Source organism: Chelonia mydas, chromosome 25 (assembly GCF_015237465.2).
Source record: "Chelonia mydas isolate rCheMyd1 chromosome 25, rCheMyd1.pri.v2, whole genome shotgun sequence".
In the NCBI taxonomy this organism is placed as follows: Eukaryota; Metazoa; Chordata; order Testudines; family Cheloniidae; genus Chelonia; species Chelonia mydas.
In genome coordinates, this window is record NC_057858.1 from 2,014,070 (window position 1) to 2,031,649 (window position 17,580).

The 17,580-nt window shown below is 43.1% G+C and overlaps 1 protein-coding gene across 1 annotated transcript in view; it reads left to right on the forward strand.

The window, feature by feature from the left end:
- Positions 1-16,976, forward strand: part of RAB11B (RAB11B, member RAS oncogene family) — a 32,994-nt gene extending 16,018 nt beyond the window's left edge. Inside the window, exons 2-5 of the mRNA XM_037885543.2 lie at positions 5,888-6,083; positions 7,375-7,568; positions 9,328-9,408; positions 11,763-16,976. Of these exons, the coding sequence (XP_037741471.2) occupies positions 5,888-6,083; positions 7,375-7,568; positions 9,328-9,408; positions 11,763-11,908 (617 nt within the window). The 3' untranslated portion in view covers positions 11,909-16,976. The remainder of the gene's footprint in view (positions 1-5,887; positions 6,084-7,374; positions 7,569-9,327; positions 9,409-11,762) is intronic.
- The last annotated feature ends 604 nt before the right edge of the window (positions 16,977-17,580 follow it).

The window sequence follows — 17,580 nt, forward strand, 5'->3', positions numbered from 1 at the left end:
TATCTGCAAATTTCTAACTAAAATGTCATTCAAAACACACAATATCCTGATACAGGTGAAATGCCACTCCCCCTTAGCAGGATTTATGGCAAGACTAGGGAACTACTTAAGATTTTAGGAGGTCCCTGAATTCGCTTGTCACGAGTTGCATGCAATGACCCCTTCCTCCCCCGACCCCTTCCTCCCCCACCCCCTTCTCCATTTGTCTATGAATCTGATAACCAAAAATGTTGAAATGTGTGTCTAGATCAGGGTGTTAATCTCATTCTAGGGATAGGGTAAATTCCATTTATGGTCTGTGGAAACTTAAGACTGCTTACCCCCCACAATCCGGAGTGTAACTCCCCTTGGAATCAGTGGCAGGTTGGCCATTGTGTAGTTACTAAACTTCAAGGGCTCCATGAAGCTGACTCAGTGTCTGACTACTGTGGTTTATGAAGTAAAAATAATCACAACTAAACACATTTTAAAAGCTTTTATAACTTTATCAAGACTTCCCTCACCCCTTGGTTCTTACTCTGCATCCCAGCTATTGGGGATATTACATACACAAAGTCACTTAAATTGTTTTGAAACTGATTAGTGCAACTTTCTTTATGGGTTTTTTGGTTTGGTTTTTTTTATCCAGGCTTTCAAAAATAGTCAGTATATCCGTTCTTGTTCACGTCAACTAAATAAAACTTGGAATTTTTAGGCAAAAACCACTTTTAAGTGGCATTCTAAAAATGTATATGTATAGTCCTGTTTCCCTCCTTCCCCCTTAAAATTTCCAATATCTCAGTTGGCAGAGGAGTACTTGGCAAATGTCAGGTGGATTAGTGCTGAGTTTTGGCAGTGTTTTTTGTGGGATAGGAACCAGGGAAAGGGGTTCAAAATAGGGTTTTTCAGTCACTGATTTGTTTAAATTTTAAGGCAAGAGACCATTAGATCATTTCATAGTCTGATCTCACATATAACATAGATCATATAATTTCACCCAGTTACTCCTGTATTGCCCCTAATAACTTGCAGTGAAGAACTAGTCACAAACTTAACTGTAATTCCACACATACACTAATAGAATGTTAGTGTCACAATTGAGCACTTGGATTAGGAGATGCCAAAGCTAAGATTGGACACAGTCTTAACTCTGCCCCTTTTTGCATGTGTAAAGACCATCATAATTATATGATCACATTCTATTTCTCAAATGACAAATACCTCTAGTATTACAACGTTAAATACACATATATCATCTTGGAATACCTTTTTCATTTTTTGGCTTCTGCGGTGCATAGCAGGGTTATGAACAAAATTTGTATGAGGCTCTTAGGATCAACAAACTTCTTTACCAGACTACTGGTGGGATAGGCCTTCTCTAGAGGATGGAGAGGGCACTTCTTGCTAGCTTGATCCTTTCTTGGTGTAAGAGCAAAGACCAGTAGCTTTTTGTCCAGGTAAGTGGAAAAGCATTCATGCTCCTGTCCTTCCCACTTTAGGCTTTGTCTACACTGCAAAATTAAATCAACCTAAGTTAAGTCAACGTACAGCCACTGCAGTAATTACTGCAGTTTTTCAGAGCCACACTAGCTCCTTCTGTTGGTGGTGCACGTCATCCTCAGGAGTGCTTCTACTGAGGAAACTGACCGTGTGGAGCAGTGACAGCCTGGAGCCCCGACACTGGGGCTGACGGTCCAGAGTGGAAAGCAGGAAGGGAAGAGCACAAGCCTGCCCACCTCCCAGTAAGGGATTGGGGGAAGGAGAGCCCAAGCCTGGCCATCACCTGGGCTCTCCTCCCTGCCAATTCCTCCCCACTTCCTCATCAGGAGGTGGCAGCAGGACTCTGGGCTGTTGAGAGACGGCAGGGGGCTCCAGGCTGTCAGCCAATGGGCATAGTGATCAATGGCTCCATGTCTAGTTGGCAGCTGGTATCAAGTGGAGTGCCCCAAGGGTCAGTCTTGGGGCCGGTTTTGTTCAATATCTTCATAAATGATCTGGAGGATGGTGTGGATTGCACCCTCAGCAAGTTTGCAGATGACACTAAACTGGGAGGAGAAGTAAATACGCTGGAGGGTAGGGATAGGATACAGAGGGCCCTAGACAAATTGGAGGATTGGGCCAAAAGAAATCTGATGAGGTTCAACAAGGACAAGTGCAGAGTCCTGCACTTAGGACGGAAGAATCCAATGCACCGCTACAGACTAGGGACCGAATGGCTCGGCAGCAGTTCTGCAGAAAAGGACCTAGGGGTTACAGTGGACGAGAAGCTGGATATGAGTCAACAGCGTGCCCTTGTTGCCAAGAAGGCCAATGGCATTTTGGGATGTATACGTAGGGGCACTGCCAGCAGATCGAGGGACGTGATCATTCCCCTCTATTCGACACTGGTGAGGCCTCATCTGGAGTACTGTGTCCAGTTTTGGGCCCCACACTACAAGAAGGATGTGGAAAAATTGGAGAGAGTCCAGCAGAGGGCAACAAAAATGATTAGGGGACTGGAACACATGACTTATGAGGAGAGGCTGAGGGAACTGGGGATGTTTAGTCTACGGAAGAGAAGAATGAGGGGGGATTTGATAGCTGCTTTCAACTACCTGAAAGGGGGTTCCAAAGAGGATGGATCTAGACTGTTCTCAGTTGTAGCTGATGACAGAACAAGGAGTAATGGTCTCAAGTTGCAGTGGGGGAGATTTAGGTTGGATATTGGGAAAAGCTTTTTCACAAGGAGGGTGGTGAAACACTGGAACGCGTTACCTAGGAAGGTGGTAGAATCTCCTTCCTTAGAAGTTTTTAAGGTCAGGCTTGACAGAGCCCTGGCTGGGATGATTTAATTGGGGATCGGTCCTGTTTGAGCAGGGGGTTGGACTAGATGACCTCCTGAGGTCCCTTCCAACCCTGATATTCTATGAACATAAGTAATGCAGTGTCTATGCTGACACTGCGTCATCCTAACCACATCAACCTAAGTGCATGGATGTGGAGTTAAGTTGATGTAGTGGGCGACTTGCATTGGCAGGAGCGCCATTGTAGTGTAGACAATTAGAGCTAGATCAACGTAAGCTGCCTTGTGTTGACTAACTCTCTGTTGTGTAGATCAGGCCTTAGAAATAGCTGAACCACCACTCCTTGCGGAGGGTCTGTTATCTAGGGTGGCTTAAAATCTGATTTAAATAAACTAGATTTGTTTAAATTGGATTTATTTAAATTTTTTCTTTTTAAAAATCTGTTTAATGTTAAACTTGAAATAACAGCCTGTGCTAAGTCTTAAACCTCCTATAGTATATGTTAAATAAGAAATAATTCAAGCAGTACATGTTTACTGCTGAAGTTTTTAAAGGAAGTCAAATCCCCGAACTGGTGGAAGTCACAGTTAAGCACCTGGGACTAGAGTTTGAAGTGGTAAACCTGTTTTTCACAGCAGTAGCCTCTGTTTGCACATGCAGAAGAATATTTTCTTTATTTCAGTTCATTCAGCTAGTTCATTCAAAGCTGTAAAAGCAGGAAAGCTTATTTTCCACCTCCAGTCTCTGAATTAATTTCATCGTCTTAGACCTCTTTAAATTTTTAGTTCTAAAATCTTCAAGGATACAGGGACCAGAAACAATCAGTTCAATTCACTGACTACAGATAATATGTCCTTTAATAAATTAAATACAAAATATGTTCTCAAACTTCTTTATGTATGCAGAAATATTTACTTAACTAATGAAAAGCTTTTTAAATGTCTTGTGCATTTTTAATTGAATTTAAATTACCATCTAAATGCAGCTTGACACAGATCATGAGTAGAGAAATTAACCTAATAAATAAAAAATCCCGTTTCCTAATTTTTCCATTTTTGTATTGTTAGAAATCTTAAATGTATGTTAAGCAATATAATTGCTTAAATGTGTGTGGAAATGGTGTATGCTCCTGGCTATCAGGCAGAAGTACCACATTTAGTGAAGAGGAAGTCTGTGAGGCAACCTAGGACCCACCCACTATAATTCACTCTTGTTATTGCAATAACGGGATGTCCCACATACCGTCTGTCTGTCTTTTTGAACCTTCTTCAACTTCAGTAACCTCTTTTGGAAGAGGGATGCATGTTGCTTATATTTTTTTGCTGTGATTGGTGAGGGTGGCTTTTGTTGATTTGACCATGAGTTTCCATTTATTTATTGCTTGCTAACTTGTGCACTCCCTAATGTAGGGATTTTAAAAAAAAAAAAAATAGTAGTCCTGGTACCCATAATTCCCCCTCATGGTCCCACAAGAGCTCAAATCTAGGCTCCTCAGTCATTACCTCTCTTGGATGGAGACTTTTGTCTTTGTCCCTCCTGACCAGGGTTTTTCCAGGCTTCATAGTTCTTTCCCCGCACTGAGTTGCTCCAGGAAGGCAGACTGCCTAAACAGGCCTGTTTCTGCACTTTGCTACCTCCTCAGGCTATAAATAGTGTAATTGCCACGGTAAAGTTACCACACAGCTCTTTCTAAGCAAGTACATTTATTCTTAAGGTAAAAGCATTAGAACATTAAAAAAAAACACTTACATGGATACCAATAAGCTTAACAGAGATCATCTCCCCAAGAGCTCCAGCTGGTGTCAGTCCTTTAAACCATACCCTAAGGATTGGGGCCTTCCCCTTGGACAAATCTGATCCTGTTCATTTTGCTGGATCAGAACAAGGACTGAGTCAGTTTAAATTCAGGCTCTTTAGTCCTTCCTTTGTCTGTTGGCCTCTGGAGAATCCAGTTTGAACTAATAAAAGGGAGCCTCCCCAGGGCATGGTACCTTACTCTGGAGGTGTTAAAACGTGAGGGAATTTGCCTAATTACCTCCTGCTGTTCATAGTTCCTAAAGGGATGTGGTTACCCTCCCCCATGGAATTCTATATAATCCCTGTCCCATAATGATACATAAACTTAATATGGTAAGATCTCTCAAAGAGATTGTAGGCAATTGCCTAAAATGTCTAAGTCCCTGTAATGTTTGACAGATCTGGCTGAGAAAATAAGTTGTTGTTGGTTTTGGGGGAGAGGGGATTGTATTGGGAGCTCAGCAACTGACCAAAGAGTAAAGGAGCAACCTGTTTTATCTCCTTAGAGTGTGAGCACAGGTGCAAGCCAGGACTGGGTTTATATCCAAATACATGTAATGAATGTTAAGTGTGGCTGGTCCCAGATTTAGGAAATGGCATTGGGATTTGGCATTCATTTAATTTTCATCTAATTGCAAGTATTTTTGTAAAATTGATAAGGCTGTTTGTAGTCAAGATCTCATCAGTGCTGTTTTATACCAGTGGTTCACTACCTATTTACCACTGTGGTAAGTGTTTTGTTTTATGTGGGCCATAGCCAATATGACCTGTTTGGCCCTGAGGTTGTCCCATGGACTGCAGCTGTGTGCTGACTGGGCCACAGGTTGAGAACCACTGGTTTATACCATTTCTCTACAAGGTTTAGTTGGAACATTGCCATGTTTAGGTAGAGACTTTCAAATGGTCATTTACCAACAATGATGTAACCTACCAGAAACTGGCTGTTGGTTGAATTACAAGTTTTACACTATGAAATGTGGGTTTCTTTCAGATCTTGCTCATAGTGGTAAGTGACTGACTATCTGTTTTCTTTCTGCCTAACTTTATGTGAAGCTCTTGCTTATGCCTACAGATCAAAAACTTCTTAGAATGAAACCTGTACCGAAGGGACTGCAAATAATTGTTTGTTTTAGGGGTTTTGTACTCCGCCTGTGGGCAGGCAGTGAGTGGCCTGATAAAATTTTGTTGATTGGGGACTCTAGAGTAGGGAAGAGTAATCTTCTGTCACATTTCATATGCAATGAGTTCAAATTTCCCAAGTCATAAAATATTATCATTAATTCCTTCTACAAATCTCAAGATAAAGGATTAATTTTGATTTCTTCCAGTTGTGTTGATTGGAGACTCTGGGGTAGGGAAGAGTAATCTTCTGTCACGCTTCACTCGCAATGAGTTCAATCTTGAGAGTAAGAGCACCATTGGGGTGGAATTTGCCACCAGGAGCATCCAAGTGGATGGGAAGACGATAAAAGCCCAGATCTGGGACACTGCAGGGCAGGAACGATATCGTGCCATAACCTCAGCGTGAGTATTGCCTAGCACCAGCTCTCTTCTGCTCCACTTCTGCTGTTGGTGGAGATGCATGAGAAGGAAAGAAACCAGTTTTACTTTCTACTTCCAGGATTAATCTGCATTCAGTGAGGTTCAATAGAGCAGTGGTTCTCAACCTTTCCAGACTACTGTACCCCTTTCAGGAGTCTGATTCGTCTTGCATACTCCAAGTTTCACCTCTCTTAAACTACTTGCTTACAAAATCAGACCTAAAAATACAAGTGTCACAGCATACTTATTGAAAAATTGCTCCTTTCTCATTTTGTTTGTGTATGAAATTTTAATTTGTACTGACTTTGCTAATGCTTTTTATGTAGCCTGTTGTAAAACCATGCAAATATCTAGATGAGAGGTATGCATGTCCCTGGCTGAGAACCACTACAATGCTACTTTTGCAGTCGCTTTTCAGAGTACGAACACACTATAAAAAGAATGGTTTCAGAGTAGCAGCCGTGTTCATCTGTATCCGCAAAAAGAACAGGATTCAGAGTAGCAGCCATGTTAGTCTGTATTCGCAAAAAGAAAAGGAGTACTTGTGGCACCTTAGAGACTAACCAATTTATTTGAGCATGAGCTTTCGTGAGCTACAGCTCACTTCATCGGATGCTTCACAAAAGCTCATGCTCAAATAAATTGGTTAGTCTCTAAGGTGCCACAAGTACTCCTTTTCTTTTTGAAAAAGAACAGGAGTACTTGTGGCACCTTAGAGACTAACAAATTTATTAGAGCATAAGTTTTTGTGGGCTACAGCTCACTTCATCGGATGCATAGAATGGAACATATAGTAAGAAGATATATACATACAGAGAAGGTGGAAGTTGCCATACAAACTGTAAGAGGCTAATTTCTCCTGCGGATAATAGCTCATATTAATTAATTAGCCTCTTACAGTTTGTATGGCAACTTCCACCTTCTCTGTATGTATGTGGAAAGATCTATTACATAAACTCAGCAAAACTTTTTTGAACAGAAGTCTCCTGTTTTTCTTATTCTTTGAAACGATAGTGAGTTTCCCTTTATGCTGCTAATATGTCCTGCTTAAAACAGTCTCCAGATCTTCAGCGTTTTGTTAAATACATTTCAGTTTTCTGAAAATCCCATTTTTAAAGTTGAAACTCGCTTTTCTCTTTTTAAAGAAGAAAACAAACCCTTAGTGCCCTTTTTTGAAAATAAACATTAAAATAGAAAAACTAACTGTGAAATGTTTCTCTGTAGATCCCTGAGCTGAATTCTGTCTAACGCAGTATATTCTTTATGGTTTCAGCTATTACCGTGGTGCTGTTGGGGCCCTCCTTGTCTATGACATTGCCAAACATCTCACCTACGAGAATGTCGAGCGCTGGTTAAAGGAGCTCCGGGATCATGCAGACAACAACATTGTCATCATGCTGGTGGGAAATAAAAGTGACCTGCGCCATCTGAGAGCTGTGCCCACCGATGAGGCCCGAGCTTTTGCAGGTTTGTGGACTGTGTGTGTTTTATCTGTTAAGCAGTGTTTTAACTTCAGCACGTGGTGTGTAGCAGACTCAAGTACTCCATCTCGGACAAGGGGCAGCCTTCCATTTGGAAGTTCTGACTTAAGGGGTGATGTGATTTAAAAAAAAAAAAAAGCCAATGGAAAAAGTGCTCTTAAAGGTTGAACAACAGTGTTTGATTAAACTCTTTTGAGACCCAGAGCTAGGAAGATGTCTTGCAAACCAGTCTTGTCCATCTGGGAAGAGTAACAAAGATCAGGATGAAAAATGTTGCTGATGTAAAAACCAGTGTCAAAGGATCTTGGGGGATGAATAAAGAAGAACATAAAACACCAAAAAAGTAATCTTTCTCTGAGTATTACATTCACTAAAGAGTGAAACATTTGGGTTGAACAGAGCTTTACCTTTGGCTGTGGAAATGGTTTAAAACCCTCCCTGCCTTGGTGTTGGCTAACACAATGTAACTGCACAAGTCACAAATCTCAAGAGGCAAAATGGGTCTTTCCCCTGCATGTGCTACTGAAAGCCATATGGAATGAGAGGCTGCAGCTTCTACCTCAGCTGTTCGATCATAGTTAATGATGGGGCGGGGTCTGCAATGCAGACTTCCAATCGAAGGTTTCACATTTTGGCAGGCAGTACTGTAACATCGTATGTGCAGCATTTAAACATTGATGGTGGCAGTAGTACATGACCTCTGTGGAGGGAAGGCAGTCCCAGGGGCGGCGAGTTGTGTGGGTCCGTGGTGCCTGGGCTCCAACAAATTCAGGTGCCGGCTCCACCAATGTTAGGAGCCAGGTCTTTCCCTCAGCCCCGCCTGCTGCCCCTACATGCCTCCCCAAGCGTACCTGCCCGCCCTGGGCAGCTGCCACTCCGTGCTATGCTCCCTCGCCTGCCGCTGCCAGCCAGAAGGGAGCGGCGCCGGAGGCAGGCTCAGGCGGCGGCTGCGCCTGCAGGAGGAGGAGGCACATGGCAGCCCCCCTTTTCCCCCTGCAGATGAGTCCTCTCTGGCCCTCCCAGCCTGGGGACAGCCTGCCTGCTGTACCCCAAACTCATCTGCAGCCCTGCACCCCAACCCTCTGACCCAGCCCAGAGCCTGCACCCTAAACCCCCTCCTACACCCTTCCCACACCCAAACTCCCTCCCAGAGCCTTAGGCAGGTGAGGGGGGTGCGCACTTGGACCCATTCTGGGTACTACCAAAAATTATACAAACCTGCCATCCCTGGGCACTCCTGTTTCATTATTTCCTGCCCCTTCTAGTGTGCTGTCTCCAGGGAATTATTGGATGTGGGATCACAGAAGTCCTGCTTTTTCCAAGTCAGTCCCTCTGGGAGTGGAGGGAAGGTGAATCCTGAAGTTACTTATCTACATGACCTGTGCCTGTGCTGTTGCTCAGAGGCACTTCTGTGTTGCTGGGAGCTGCATCACACTGGTCGTGTCAAACGGCTGTTGGCGACTGCAGAGGAATAATAGCGGGCAGGGCAGGGGACCCTGTTGCTTGGCAGAAGAGGGATTGAAAGGAGGGAGATGTGCTCCGACTCGGCGGATTGCTACTGCTCATAGGACTATAGCTAAATAAAACGAGGTGCCAAGTCCATTTGAGCAAGTAGTGGAGTCTCCCCTCTCTCACAGAAAACAAGACTGGGGTCCGGGCCGTCTAAACCAAGAAGTCGAAGCTAAGGGCTGTAATTCAAAAGTGCTGCTAAAGTCTTTAACTGAATGATCTGTTCCTTTTTACAGAAAAAAATAACTTATCTTTTATTGAAACTTCTGCCCTGGATTCCACAAATGTAGAAGAAGCCTTCAAGAACATTCTCACAGGTATGGCTTTGCTTTTTGGCTTGCATGTCTGCAGTACGACGCACTAAAGGGTTTTACATGGGGAAAAGCTAATGAGAACCTCTGTAGGAAAGGTTTCAAAGTGGTAGCCATGTTAGTCTGTATCAGCAAAAACAACAAGGAGTACTTGTGGCACCTTAGAGACTAACAAATTTATTTGGGCAAATAAATGTGTGTCTATAAGGTGCCACAAGTACTCCTTGCTGGTTTTGCTTGATAGGAAAGGCACTTACCAGCTGGATACAAGACTTGAGTCTTACGTGATGATGGGTACAGTGGAGACAGACCGTTAGGGACAGCAGTTAACTTCTGAAGCCTTTTGCTGGTTTGTAATGCCAAGATGACCTGGAAGAGATTTGTGCCCTTGCAATTGCTGCTGATGGATACCGATGAACAGAGAGGTTCTTGTTGTTTTTTATTATTTTATTTTAAATTGGGACACTAAGGGCTGGATTTGGATTTTGCTTGAACTCAGGCATGTGATGTTTTCTTGGGCTCACCATTTTATATATAAGATGATAGAGACACTGAGTGTGCCAGTGCATACACACACCACTGTCTTTAAATTTAATCTGAATTTAATTGAATCTTTCAATGTTTTTTAATTCAAACATGAAAGAAAAAAGAAAATCTATCCACACTAGCACTGTACATGCTGTCATACAGGGCTGTGAAGCCCCATTTAAAAGGAGGAGTGGGGCAGCCTCCAGCTTAGCCTTGCCCCTGCTCAGCTTCTCCCAGCCCCCTTGCTCTTGCTGTCTCAGCCCTGCCCTCTCTTGTGGATAGGGAACTATCTATTAGGGCTTGAGCTCCCTGTAGTTTAAGGTCATCGCTGCTTTCTTTATGGGGGAGTGGAGGATAGGCTACATACAACAAAACAAAGGAATACACAAAACATCCTGCAGGATGTCCTTGTCCTGGGAGAGAATTAGCCTCTCAAGATCCTTTTATGTCTGGGGCACCCATCTGAAACAGACACCAAACGTGGATCCCCTCCCAGCAAGGAGGAGGGCACACAATGCCAGTCTTCCTCTGCATCAAGGTGAGAACACTCCTGCTGCCCTGCTCCCAGACCCTCTGCTTGGCTTCCCCCAACCCTTTGCTCTTGTTCTCCCAGCTCTGTCCTCTTCTGCATCTCCAGTCAGCACCGCTGTCCCTGTGGCTGGGCCACGATCACTGCTGACTGTCCACTTGCTGGCTCTGGCTGCGTGCTCCAAACGGCGGCTGCTGCCTGAATCCCACTGCTCAGGGTGCTGTCTGCTGCCCAGGTGGAGTGAGAGTGGGTTGCAGATGGCGACAACAGCAGCAAGCACAGAGGAAGCAGCCAGAGCCATCTAGCAGACAGTCAGCAGCCTGGAGGCACTTCCTCTGTGCTGCGGCTGTTACTTACAGGTTGCTGGCCCTCTGAACAGAATGGTGGGCAGTGAACACTGACTTCCAAGCAGACACCCCTTCTTTGTCTGCCCACCATGGTAGGTGACTGGCAGAAGGAGTGAAATGAAATTTGATTTTAAAAGGCCTTTTTACTTGAATGATTTGTTACGACGCAGGGATCAGTTCTGGGTCTGGTTCAGTTCTGTATCTTTTCAGTGATTTAGATAACTGCATAGAGCAATGGTTCTCAAACTTTTTTTTTTTTTTTTTTCACGGACCACTTGAAATTGCTGAGGGTCTCAGCGGACCACTTAATGATCTTTCCAAATGTACTTTGAACCGTTAGCGAACTATTTGTAAAGCTCTTTGGATAAAAGCGCTATATAAAAAAACCCCTTAATTAACAGGCACGGACCTTAAAGGGAACTATCCGCGGACCACCTGAATGGAGCTCGTGGACCACTGGTGGCCTGCAGACCACGGTCCGAGAACCTCTGGCTTAGAGAGTACATATATAAAGTTTGTGAACGATACCAAGGTGGGAGGGCTTGCAAGTGCTTTGGAGGATAGGATTATAATTCAAAATGATCTGGAGAAATGGTCTGAACTACATAGCATGAAATTCAATAAGGACAACTGCAAAGTACTCTTCAAAAATAATGGCTTTCAGAGGTGTCAGTGGGTATTAATATTCTGCAAAACCAGAATTTAACTAAACTAGAAGAGATTTGGGATTAGCTAGATAACACTGTATAAACCTTGTTATGGCAAGGCAAACAGCCTCCTTTTGAGCCAAAAGGGTCTGCTGTGGGTAAGCACCAGGGCTGGTCAAACTAGATTACCCTTGAAACTCTTCAGTACTACATTCTACAGTGTCTTTTCTGTGGAATGTGCAAATACCTTGTTGGAGCAAATGTGTTTTAAGTCTAGGCTCTCACTAATGAGTCTGTTCTCATCTACAGAAATCTACCGCATCGTCTCACAGAAGCAGATTGCAGATCGATCTGCACACGATGAGTCTCCTGGCAACAATGTAGTTGATATCAGTGTCCCGCCAACCACCGATGGACAGAAATCCAACAAACTCCAGTGCTGTCAGAACCTGTGACCTGTAGATGCTGTCTGTGCCCCTCACATCATCTGTGCTTCAGTTAGAAACTTGTGTGGGCTTCTTTCAAATATTCTTGTGATTCAATAACTCCCTGTGTTCCTCTTCTCCACACCCCTCCCCAAACCCCATCTTTCATCTTAGAGCTTTAATTATAGGGCTAACATTCTCCTGCCTCTGAAATTCCCTTTTGAATGTGATGACTTTTGGGCTTGAAATGTAGGCACTGATCTGGTAGACATATTTGTTGTGGAACATCTGCTGCTGGATGTTATCCTGTGAAGCGCTCTCCTCAAATGTATATTTTTATTTTTGTGTGGGAGAGGAGGCATGGGGACTTGATTAGAACGGCTGAAGAAATAACTACATTTAGGTTTTCATTTTATCTCGTAGTCAGACTTTTTCAAAGCCCCATATGTTTCTGTAAACATGGGGGAGAAATTAAAAGAATATATCTATTCTACCAAACATTCTGTTTCTGTCCAGATGAAGCATCTCAGTGAGGTTTTTAGGGGCTGCACACACAAGTGGTGTTGGAAAAAACCTTACTTATTATGTAATTCCCCTGAATGCAGAGTTAGTCTGGCTGTGCAGTTTACTGTTTCCTGCCTGGGAAATCTTCTCTTCTCTTAATTTGTTTTATTTGGGATCAATGAAGTATGTCTGCAGTGCATTATTTGCCATGATGGATGCCTGATCAGCTCTGTGAGGCAGTATGGAGTGGCTTAATATTTATTCTTGGCTTTGTTAATTAACATTAATGTACAGTAAGTGCCAGCATATTAATTTTAAGATCTTTTTGCAAGCTGTAGAACTAGGTTCATTTTATACTGTAGATCAGTGTCTGGAGGAGAAATCCTCTCTAGTCCCAGAATTTTTTTGCATGCTGCTTTCTCACTAGGTCTATCCTTAAATCCATTTGAGTGAGAGTAAAGCAATATTTTCATGTCATGTACATACCTGCACTTGAAAGGTTTTTTGGTTGTTGTAGAGAAACACAATACTTTATACATTTTGTAAAACTTATGCAGAACCGTAGCATCTTGGATTTTCTTTCCATTATCTGTCACTGTTGACCTTGTGCTTAATTTTTTTTCTTGACCTCTACTAAACTGTATAAAATTCCACATAATACACAGTCCTGCTTCTTCACTCTTAGCCTGTTTTCTGAATTGCAGGTTGTAACTTCCAAATGACTGTAACTCACATCCTATGACTGATTATCTGTCATCAGCAGGGCTAACAACTCTAAAACTTGTTGAATGGGAATAATTTTATCAAACCTTGTCAGTCGCTTGCAAGCTTGTGAAAATCCTCAATGGGGAAGGGTTCAGCATCACCAGCTCTGATACTGTTACGTCTTTGCAGTAACCAGTGTTGTGTTGAAAGAGAATCCCAGGTGAAATGATCAAAATGAGGTGTTGGGAGCACCAGCTGTTCTTGGGAGGCTAGCTAAAGCAACTTGCTTCCAAATTCTGAGTCCATGCCTCACTTGACAAATCCTACCTTGCATGTCAGTGAGTTGTTGAGTTTTTTATGTTACAAAGTAAATCGGAAACTACATTGTGTGCTTGGGGTTTGGGGGGGGGGGGGGAGTTGACATTCCAGTCTCAACTGTTTTGTATCTGGTTATGTAATAAAATTAAGGGCAGTTAACTCTGATGGCTTTTCTTTATAAGATGTCCAGCCAAATGCACTGAATTTTACAAATAGAAGGTCAGAGTTTTAAGCTAAGCAGTCACATGGTCTCAGTACTTTATAGTTTAACATAAATTCTTTAAACGTAACCTGTTTCCTAGCGCAGTCACTGCAGTCACTGGCAGGGTTCATTTCGGGCTGTGGGATTATGCTCTAGGTGAGTGAGCTCCATCTCGTGGTGAAGGTATTTATCCCTCCTGGGAATTGCTGGTGCTGGCCCAGCAAACTCCCAGTGCTGGAAGCACTCTCAGCACATGACACTGTCACTAATAACCTTCTGAGAACAGGACTCCTAGCACGCCTGAACTGGAACCCTTCTGGTGTGTCTGAGCCATTGTCTGACTTGCAGTTAGTATTTGGAGGCTGGCGGGGGAAGCACATCATGCATAATATATTTAAATATTCTCACAAAGGTTTGAAAATATTCCAGGCAACCGCTCTTGGAGCTGGATTCTCTCTCTCTCTTTTTTTTTTTTAAGAGCTCTATCAACAGAACACTTTATGTAAAGGAGTAGGGAGCAGTCCCTGAGAACTTTCGATGGGATGAGGAAGAATTGTGCTGTTAAGAGGCCTTAGTTCAGGGTAATCTACTAATACTGTGATTACCCTGCAAAGCCTTTGTTTCTAAAGATGAACTTCACCTTCCTCTCCTCTTGTTAGTTGGTGAGGGTTTTTCTGGCTAGTTTGAGAAGGGTTGAGAGAAGCAGTAGGTGTCATAATTGCTTAAATTCCTAGGCTCTGGAATAGAAACATTTTTACTCCTGGGATTCGTGCAGAGCTCTAGGATTTGGCTCAAAGCCCTAATAAACCATCCTTGTCCAGGGCTCAAGTACAGCCGACTGTCTTGCTTACTGAAGAGATCCTGTGCTACTGCCACCAGACCTAAGAGGTCCTGGCATAATGAGCTGCTTAGTTGTGCTCTCCCCTGGTGATAAAGTGGGACTACACTGCCCACGTCACAGCGCTGCCGCGGCCACGCTGTAACATGGGCAGTGTAGACCTACCCTTAGTTTTCTGGCTGCACTCCAGCCCATATGTGACATGAAGTTTTTGTCTGCAGTGGTTGGTTGCTTCGTTAGACTAGGTCTGGACTGTTTCCCAGAGCCTGTTCTGCAATTGTTTGCAAAGTCAGCAGAGCACAAAACTCTTCCCTCTCCTGTGAGGATGAGATGATTTTGCCAAGATATGCCAGAGGCCATTAGCACTAGAAAAAGGGCACTTACTGTAGTCTTAAGTCTTATTCACTCTTAAATGTCTTCCCATGCACAGATAGGAAACCTTAATGGGGTTACCTTGTAATCTAAAATACCTTGATTCTTCCCCTATGCCAATCCCATACGCTTCTGAAATGTAGTGTGATGAGAGAGCACTACAGGTGCCTGCTGTTGGAGTCCACGCAGAGGGGAGCTGGACAAAGGAATTCAAAGGAAGCTTTCTGATAGTCAGACCCGGAGTAGCCAGAACAAACCTTCCAATAAGCTGTGCAGTAGTGTGCACTTTCTTGACCTGAAAAAATTGAGCTCATCTTAGCTGCAGCATAATTTCATAGGAGTCCCTGGCATAACCTCATTAGCTCCATATCCCAAAGTTGTAGTGCAAGGAAAAACAAGAAGGGGTACACTTCTGCCCTTAATCACTTGTCTCCAATGGGGGAATTTGCATGTCACTGAAAGCAAAATTTGTCTCCTAAATTAAAACTTTTTTTTTACAGAAAGCTGTCTGCTCAAGGAAGCAAACCGGTTCTGTGGGAGTTAAAGTTAAATCTTCACAAAGCTTGTTCCCCAAGCCCCTGCTTCACCCAGACATTGCGAACAGTGTTAGCTTTCTAAAGTTAATTAAAGCTAACTTTAAAAATGTCTTCCACCATCTGGTGTGGATGGTCTGGTCGTTGTCTCCATTTTGAAGCTCCCTGCTGACTTTAAATTTATTTCTGCCTTGGATGGGGCCATGATAGCAGCATGTTTTACTAGTTAAATAACTAGCTAATCACTGTCTATTGAAGCTGTTTTGGAGAGGAGGCAAAAGACCAAAACTGACAAACATTGGGTGTTCGTTACTGAACACATGCACAGCAGAACCTCATTACATTGGCTCATCCTATTCTGAGCAGGGGTCTCTATTGTTAAATCTCAGTCGTTTCTGTCTCAGATGGGGAAGTCTCAGTAACTGCCTACATGACTGAGTTCAGTGAAAGATATTCAGCCTGTCTTTCTGGAGTTCACCTCTGATGTGCAAAGCAAGCAAGTGTGGTCCAGTGGAAAGTTTAAATCACTAAAATTGTTATTGCAAAACTTCACAATGGCTGTCTGCTATAATTGTTGAATCCCTTTGTTAAAAGGACTCTGCAAACACTTCTACAGCAGACACACAAAGGGGGAAAGGAATATGATTTCCTCTTTCCTCCCCCCACAGCTCATCAGAGCTATATCAGGGGCACCACGTATAGTCAGCTCCCTCTACAGAACCCCCAGCCTGTGGGAAAAGACTGAGTATATTTGTCCATTTTAAAAAAAGATCAAAGTGGAAAATGCATATGAATCAAGAGAGATCTTCACACTGCAAGACAACTGCCCTTTCAACTGGAATTGTTAGGCTGCCATCTTGATTTTGAGGACAGGTCTGTGCCTTTGCTATTTGAACCGGTCACTCATTGAAAGAAGCCAACTTGCTTTGAGAATCTGCTTCTCTGTTTGGCCGGTAATATTTTGATTTGTGGGCTAGCCCTGTGGGCACAGAATGCTGTCATGGCCTTGATCTGTCAGTGGTGTGAAAGTGTGTCCGTCTGCTCTCTGTGATAGGAGAGTCTCCATTCCGAGCATAAAGGAAGAATACTTTCCTTAGACATTTTGATCTCAGTAGAAAAATACAGACCTAATTCAGTGTTTCATAGGCACCTACTGAGGCCTTTTTCCCCCCTTCCTAACAATAAAGGAACCTACACTAAGGACCTGCTCTTTTTAAAGAGGCAATTTGGAGTGAAGGCTGAAATTGTCCTGAACTGATCTACAGCCCGTTAGGGCTGAGCTTGGACTCTCATGGTTTCTAGAAGAGATCCTTAACAGGACTGTAATGTAGAATTTTGTAGTTCAGAATGTTGAGCAGTGGGGTATTTCTAGAAAAATATTGTGATGTCCAAGGCTGCTTCATTAGTTATTTACACTATCCTCTTCTTTTTGGTAGAGTGTAGTCGATCCGGCTTTGTGGGCTGTAACACTGGACCTTTATGCAACTGAGAAGAGGTTCCTTTCACTTACTTTTACTCATGGTTAATGTGTTCAGTTAAGTGCAATTCACTTTGTAAATATATATATGCATCACTTGATTTTTGTGCATGATTATGTATTGTGGATATAAAGATTGCCAAACCAAATTGCATGTGTAAATTTATTTTGTTCTGAACATTCTTAGAATAAGATGGGAATCTGTTGCTTTTGGAACTAGCAAGGTAACTTTTTTTTTTTAATTTTTTTTTTTTTTAATGGATAAAGAGGGCCTGAAAGCTTGGAGCCTTTTTTGGCTCGTTTTGAGTGAGCGTATTGTCTCACACACATTGATCCTAGTACTTTGCTTCTCCAAAATCCGTATGTGTCAACCTCTTGTAGCCAAAAACAGACCTTTTAGCTTATATAAATTTGGGTAGCCCTTTATGAAGTGCTGCCTGATGTAATGGAGGGCTCCCTGTTTTTCCTCAAAATTCTAGTTAATGAATTCTCTGCTCCTGCCCTCTATCCATCCTAATTCCCTAATAGTTGTTATGCACCACAAACTCCATATCAATTAGCGTTGTCCTTCCAGCCTTCTCATTTGCCCCAGACCATCATCAAGGGTACCCACCCACTCCCATGTCAACTTTGTGTGCATGTACATCCCTGATATCTAACCTGTTGCTCTCCAGCACACCTGTATGCTTCCAGCAGCTGTGAAAATCCTTCACCCCTCTGGGAGGATGGGGGCACTTTCCAGGTTCTTTGTGC